Source organism: Amaranthus tricolor, chromosome 4 (genome assembly GCF_026212465.1).
Source record: "Amaranthus tricolor cultivar Red isolate AtriRed21 chromosome 4, ASM2621246v1, whole genome shotgun sequence".
Classification (NCBI taxonomy): Eukaryota; Viridiplantae; Streptophyta; class Magnoliopsida; order Caryophyllales; family Amaranthaceae; genus Amaranthus; species Amaranthus tricolor.
Window position 1 is genome coordinate 22,743,155 of NC_080050.1, and position 7,300 is coordinate 22,750,454.

The following is a 7,300-nucleotide window of genomic DNA, read 5'->3' on the forward strand; positions in this document are numbered from 1 at the left end:
TCAATTTTGTGATAATCAGGGTATCTCTCTTCGCTTTTCTTGTCCTCAAACTTCTTCTCAAAATGGGGAATCCGAAAGAAAAATACGATCGAACAATAATATTATTCGTACTTTATTGTGTCGTGCCTCTCTTCCCTCGTCTTTTTGGCCTCACGCCTTAAATACCGCTACTTATCTTTTTAACATTCTTCCGTCTAAGTTACTTGGTAATCTCACTCCCACTCATCTAGGGGTGTAAGTAATTTGGTTAAAAACGGAACACCGAACCAAACCAAATCGAATTAGTAATTTGGTTTGACTATATTTTAAATTTGGTTTGGTGTGGATTGAATTTTAAGTATAATTTGGTGTTCGGTTTGGACTCGTTCTAGAGTCCAACAAAACCAAAAAACTGAAAAAATCGAAATGTTAAAGGCATGTTATATCTTCCATTTAATTTGTTTGAATTTTTTCTCTTATTTTTAGATTTTTATTAAAAGCTTTTTACTTGTTCAAATTAAAAATCCAAAATTATCAATATCTATTTAGGAGCTTTAGAAAGAATAAGTTTGAAACAATACATGCAAATTTGATTTTCGCTGCAAAATATACAAATTGGTGCAATTCAGTCTATTCGGTTCAAATTATATTGGTATTTTAAAAATTCGGTTCGGTTCAATTTGGATTATAGATATTATGATTTGGATTTGGACTGAAAATATCAAAACCAAATTTTATTTGATTTGATTTGGATTTATATTGAATCCAAACCAAAAACTAAACTTCACCCCTACACTCATTTACTTTACCACAAGGCTACCTCCTATTGCACATCTCCGGATTTTTAGGTGCGGATTCTTTTCTCTCTTCTCCTCCTCCAAAATTCACAAATTAGATCCTCGCTCCTCTCCATGTGTCTTTTTGGGATATCCGTCTTCGCATCGCAGTTACAAGTGCTATGATCCCTTATTTCACAAAATTATCTTATCCCGTCATGTCATTTTTGACGAAACCTCTTTTACTTTTTCTCATTCATCCGTTTGTAATCCTCACGAGTACAATTTTCTAGATAATGATCACCACCCACTTCACTCCTTAATCCTAAAATCAAGGAGGAATAGGTAAAACTTGTTTTGTAAGTAATAGAAAAAGCTATGGTTTCTTTTCTAATTAAGGCATATGAATTTTTCATAAATAAAACCTAATAAAACATGCCTATTTAAGTGGAGAAAAAAATAGGAGAACTTTTCTCCACCACTTTAGAAAATATGACGATTATTTTAAAAGTAGTTATGATTGAAATTCCTTTGCCAACTAATTCATTAATATAATTATGCAACTAATTAATCTTACCCATATATCAACTAAGAAAAACCAGAAAATACTTTCTTCAGAACTTTTCTGTTGATGCTGATTCTTCCAAACTTGAACCTTGGAAACAGGGTACTGTCTCCACTTATCAATAAGTATCGTCAGACTATCAACTTAGGAACAGTAGATTTCCTGTCTACATTTGACCTCCTACAACGATCTTGCTATCTAACTTCCTTGGATATCTTAGACACGTACAAAGTCTATAGACCAAGTCGACCTGCATACAATCTCTAAAATACAGTTGTTTATATTTAAGTTTAATCATCATCAAACCTAAAGGGCCAAAAAATTCCCCCTTTTTGATGATGACAAACTTTTCAACAAATTTAAGCAAAATAGAGTAAACCAATGACATAGAGTAAACCAGAGATTAAAGCTACTCTATATATAACTTAGGAAATTATATCGTTACAATATAGAAATTACTAAGCACTTATAATAAAACAAATTACTCTAATTCAAATCTCAAAATAAATATATTAACCAAAAAAAAAATAATCAACATAAATAAACATAAGTTACTAGGTTGTACAGTAAAGTGTTCACAAGTGCAAAGTGTAAGCAAACCGGATCAATAGCATTAACAAGAGCATATAAGTAACCAAAGCAACCTATAATCATATTAGAGTAATCAGAGTATAGTGATTATTAACTACTCTACGTAGGAAAAACAATCAAGAAGAATATGGAACAAAGAAATAAACCAAGCCTACCTCTTAAGTTTGTGCCAATTATTCCCCCTTTTGACATCCTTCAAAAAAGATGGGAGCATTCAAACCACAACACTATTAATATAGGAATACCTAAAGAAGGTAAACAAGGAATGACAACTATTAAAAAGTAATACCAACAGATGTTGTCATAACATGCAAAGATTAGATATTACAGACCAAATGTTTGATAGGAGCAGCATTGTTCAAAAACCAACATACAGTACCTAGCATGGTACATAAAAACCAAAATAAAAGATTGTTTGTTTGTTAGACAAGCATAAGAAAAAGAAAATAAGTAAGCGGATTAGGCAATAGTAAGATGTCTTCTTCGTCCACATATTCGGTCTGGACCTCAACTGTATCCAGCTTTGCACCCAGACGCGTTTCCATTTGTGTAACCTGGTCAGTGATAAAGGCCAAGGTGACTGAAACTTAATCTTGGAATGAGTAAAACAGTGATAGGATCCAAAGCAGCTATAGGAACTGAGGAAGGATTAGAGAAAGCTGCAAAACCAAGGCCAGGTAAGGTGTGTGGGTATAGTGAAGGTGGTGTTGTAGTTGTTGGTGGAGCTGTGAAGGGAATAAGTGAAGTTGGAGGTGATGGACAGGTGGTGTGGCCGGTTTGGAGAGGAATGAGGTGTATCAGCTTGTGGCTCTAGGGTAGTGTGAGAGGAAGAGTCATCATCCAAACATACCACTACTAGACGTTTACCCTTAGATGCTAGCCTGGTACTCTTCCTGGGAGACACCACGAGCTTCTTCTTAATGGGCATCCTTACCTCCTCATCACTGAAGGAATCATCATCATCATCAGGCTCCTCGTCCTCTTCTTCCTTAGAAGATTCCCCCTCACTCATAGCTTCCTCCTATTCCCCCTTTCCCTAGACCTCCTCTTGTTCCCCTTTTAAACAAACATCTGCCTCCTTATTAACAGTAGTAGGAACAGCCTCTTGGTCCCCCTCATCCTCTCTTTGATCCTCCTTTTCTTTTTCTTCTTCTTTTTCTTGGTCTCCTCCGATAGATTGCTCTTCTTCTACATCTCCAGTGGAAGCTGCCTATAATATCCCTTTGTTAGTTAATTTAGATGCAAGTTTGTGAGACACTTAACACCTATCTTATTGTTGGAGCTCACTGAGAAATGCAACCCTTCCAAAGGTACGCCGAACTTCTTAAAACTCCATGTTAAAAGACCACCATATCCAACTATATACTGCTTTTCAATGCAATCAGATAAATGCGAAATCATAAGAGAAGGAAAATTAATTTTAATGTGATTAGCTAAATAGTAAATCAATGTGGCATCCCTCAAATTCACTTCATTACGTTTGGAATTTCATGGCAAAATGAATCTGCAAGCAATGTTGTAAAGTAACTTGTGCATTGGGGACAGTATGTTGTCACTGATCCTTCCCTTCTTCTCGTGGATCCCCAAAAACTTCAAAACAGTCTTCTCATTTATCCCATAAAAAACGATTAATAAACCAACATAATAGGTATCAAAACCAACAGGGGGTACTCCAAACCATTCTCCTAACATCAGATAATTGAACTCAATCTCAATGTCCTTAACCACACTTGAACAAACGCCATTTTTAATTGAAAATTTTGAGATAAATTCTCGCATTAAATTAGGGTACATTGGTTAGTAATCAGAAATGAGTGTTTCCCAATTTTGATTTTTCAAAATGGCATGTAATTGTGGAAAAGGATGAGAAGCATAACAATATCCATCAAGGCCAAAACCAACCGACATCTCCTTCGCTATTTTGTTAGAACTGTCAGGATCAATGTGCTTGCTCTTCTTCAAAGGCCTGGATGATGTACCTCCTCCCTTAAAGGTAGTGTTTGTTCTTTTGGAAACGGCTTGCATGGTGGAGGAAGTAGGTTGATTTAACGGTTTTGGTGAGGAAGAAGATGATGGGGGTGCAGTTATTGAAGGTGATGGATGAATGACTTTGAGTGGTTTGGGTTCGCTAGGTTTAGGGTTCTTTTTGGTAGATTTCTTGGTTGATTTTGATGTGGTTGAAGTTTTTGGAGTTTTCATGGTGAAGGTAAGGAGGTAGATGAAGAAGGAGTGATTATGGTGGGTAAATGTGAGTGATGGTTTGTAGAGTAGTAGTGATGAGTAGTTTAGGGTGTAGTAATGTGATGAAAAGTTTTGGTGTGTGATTGAGTGATAGTGACGTGAGGTAGTGGGAGTGAGAAGTCATTTTATAAGGGTGTATGGTATGGTTTAAGGGTAGTTACTAAATGAGATTAATTTGTTCACTTCCTTATTAGGAAGTTTAAACCAAAATGGAGAATGAAAAGTTAGTGGGTAGGTTCATGGAATTAGGAATGAATAACAATTTACTTGATATGGAAGTTTGCAATGATCCGACTGTTATCATTAATTATTTTACGTTGATCGACTTAAGTTCATGAATATTTGTGCTTGCCATTTTTTGACATGTAGTGATATTGGGATTTCTTTGAAAAATAAAAATAAAAATAAGAATAAACATGTGTCCTCGTTTTTCCTTTTCCCTCTTTTTTAATATGAGGACTATAACAAATGAAACACACAAATGCTGCTTTGGTCTGATAAATTTAAACATGCATCCAAGAAAGTATCCATAGCATATACTTTAAATAACCATATACCTGAACCTTTCAATGATCAATTTCTTAATCAGGATTCTTATGGATAAATCAACCCTTCCAGTTTTTATTTTGCTTTGAGGGGAATGCCTATCACAAACTATAGTGGAGCTTGATCATTCCAAGTTCCAGCCTCATCTTTTCATGTTGTTCCCTTGGAAGAGGTTTTGTCATGATATCAGCTGTTTGCTCATTAGTGTAAACATGTTTAACTGATATATGTTTATTTTCCACAATATCCTTAAGAAAATGATGTCTTATATGAATATGTTTTACCCTAGAATGATGCACTGGATCTTTAGATATGCATATGGCACTAGTATTATCACAATAAATAGGAACACAATCAAACTTAATACCAAAGTCTCTTAGTTGTTGTTTGATCCAAAGCATTTGGGAAAAACAAGTTGTTGCTGCCAATATTCTGCTTCAGCAGTGGATAATGCAACGGTGTTTTGCTTCTTGGAACACCAAGACACTAAAAAAGAGCCAAGGAATTGTACCATACCTGAGGTGCTTTATCTATTTTACAAGATCTCATGCATAGTCTGCATCACTATAACCTTTCAAATCATAGACATCACTTTTTGGATAAAATAGGGAAGGGTCATCTGATCCCTTCAAATATCTCAGAATTCTTTTTACTACTGTATGATGTGATTCTTTGGGATTTGATTGAAATCTAGCACACAAACCAACACCAAAAACAATATCAGGTCTACTAGCGGTTAGATATAATAAGATCTAATCATACCTCTATACATGGTTTTATCAACATTAATACCGTTTGTATATTCATCTAATCTAACATTCGTAGCCATCGGAGTGTGATTTGTTTTAGCATTATCTAAACCATATTTCTTACGTTTTTTATATATTTTTTTGATGAATAAATATTCCATTAGCCATTTGTTTTATTTGCAAACCAAGGAAGAAAGTTAATTCTCCCATCATACTCATTTCAAATTCAGCACTCATAAGATTAGCAAATTCTTCACACATAAATTCATTGGTGGCACCAAAAATAATATCATCATAAATTTGCACAACCAAATTATCAGAACCTCTATTTTTGAAAAACAAGGTTTTATCGATTTTTCCTCTAACAAAATCAATTTTAATAAAAAAACTTTGATAATCTTTCATACCATTGCCTAGAAGCTTGTTTTAGCCCATAAAGAGCTTTATCATGCTTATAGACCTCCTTTCTACATTTGACATCCTACAGTGATCTTCCTATTTAACTTCGTTGGATATCTTAGACATGTACAAAGTCCATAGACCAAGCCTCAGGTACTATCAACGGTCCTTATCAAGACCGGATATCGACCTGTACACATCATTATATTTAAGTTTAATCATCATCAAAACCTAAAAGGGCCAACATCCCTTTGTGGCTTAAAACAGACTCCTCGGGCCTGGTATCAAAGGTTTGCTAATTTTGTGTCTACTATTGATTTTTGTAACAGCATTTCTGATTTTTCACTATTTATTTATTCTCATGGATAAGACATTGCCTATCTATTGTTGTATGTGGATGATATTATATTTACTGCTTCATCTGATGTTCTTCGTCAGTCGATTATGTCTAAATTGAGTTCAGAATTTGCTATGAAGACTTAGGTCCTCTCAATTATTTCTTGGGTATTGTTGTTTCTCGAAATTCTATAGGTCTCTTTCTTTCTCAACACAAATATGATACTGAGATACTTGATAAAGCCAACATGTCTCAATGCAAACCTACTTCTACTCCTGTTCATACTTCTGGGAAACTTTGTACTGATGCTAGTTCTCCTTATGATGGTCCTACTCTATATCGTAGCTTGGCTGGGGCTTTGCAGTATCTCACTTTTACCCGTCCGGATATCTCTTTTGCGGTTCAACATATGCATAATCCTCGGGTTGAACATATGATTGCTCTTCATCTCATTCTTCGGTATGTCAAGGGTACTATTGATCACGGTCTCCAACTATATATGTTCCCCATCTCCTCTCTTTTATCATACACTGACGCTGATTGGGGTGGTTGTCCTGACACCCGTCGCTCTACTTCTGGTTACTATGTCTTTCTCGGTGATAATTTGATCACTTGGTCCGCTAAGCGACAAACCACGGTTTCTAAGTCCAATACGGAGGCCGAATATCGTGGTGTCGCTAATGTTGTGTCTAAAACTTGTTGAATTCAAAACTTGCTTCTTGAGCTCCACTGTCCTATTCCCATGGCTACTCTGGTTTATTGTGTCAACGTTAGTGTTGTTTACTTGTTCGAAAATTATGTTCATCATTAGCGCACTAAACATATCGAGATGGTCACCCTTTTTGTCCGTGAGAAAGTTAAACGTGGTGAAGTTCGAGTCTTTCATGTTCCTTCTCGTTATCAAATTGCTAATATTTTTACCAAGGATCTTCCTCAAGTTCTTTTTGATGATTCTCGATCCAGTCTCAGTGTCCACAAACCTCTCGATTTGACTGCGGGGGTGTGTTAGAATAGAATATTTAATTATTGTGTAAATATTCTTAGTTTGGCAATTATTGTATACTTATATTGTTTCCAAAAACTATTGATTGTATCATGTATTTTTTCTCATATCATT

General features: G+C 35.2%; 1 protein-coding gene across 1 annotated transcript; it reads left to right on the forward strand.

Moving 5' to 3' along the window:
- The first annotated feature begins 5,970 nt into the window (after positions 1–5,970).
- On the forward strand, positions 5,971–6,886 carry LOC130810850 (uncharacterized mitochondrial protein AtMg00810-like). The gene is made up of 2 exons (XM_057676975.1): positions 5,971–5,999; positions 6,310–6,886. The coding sequence occupies exons 1-2, from the start codon at positions 5,971–5,973 to the stop codon at positions 6,884–6,886; spliced, it is 606 nt and encodes a 201-aa protein (XP_057532958.1).
- The last annotated feature ends 414 nt before the right edge of the window (positions 6,887–7,300 follow it).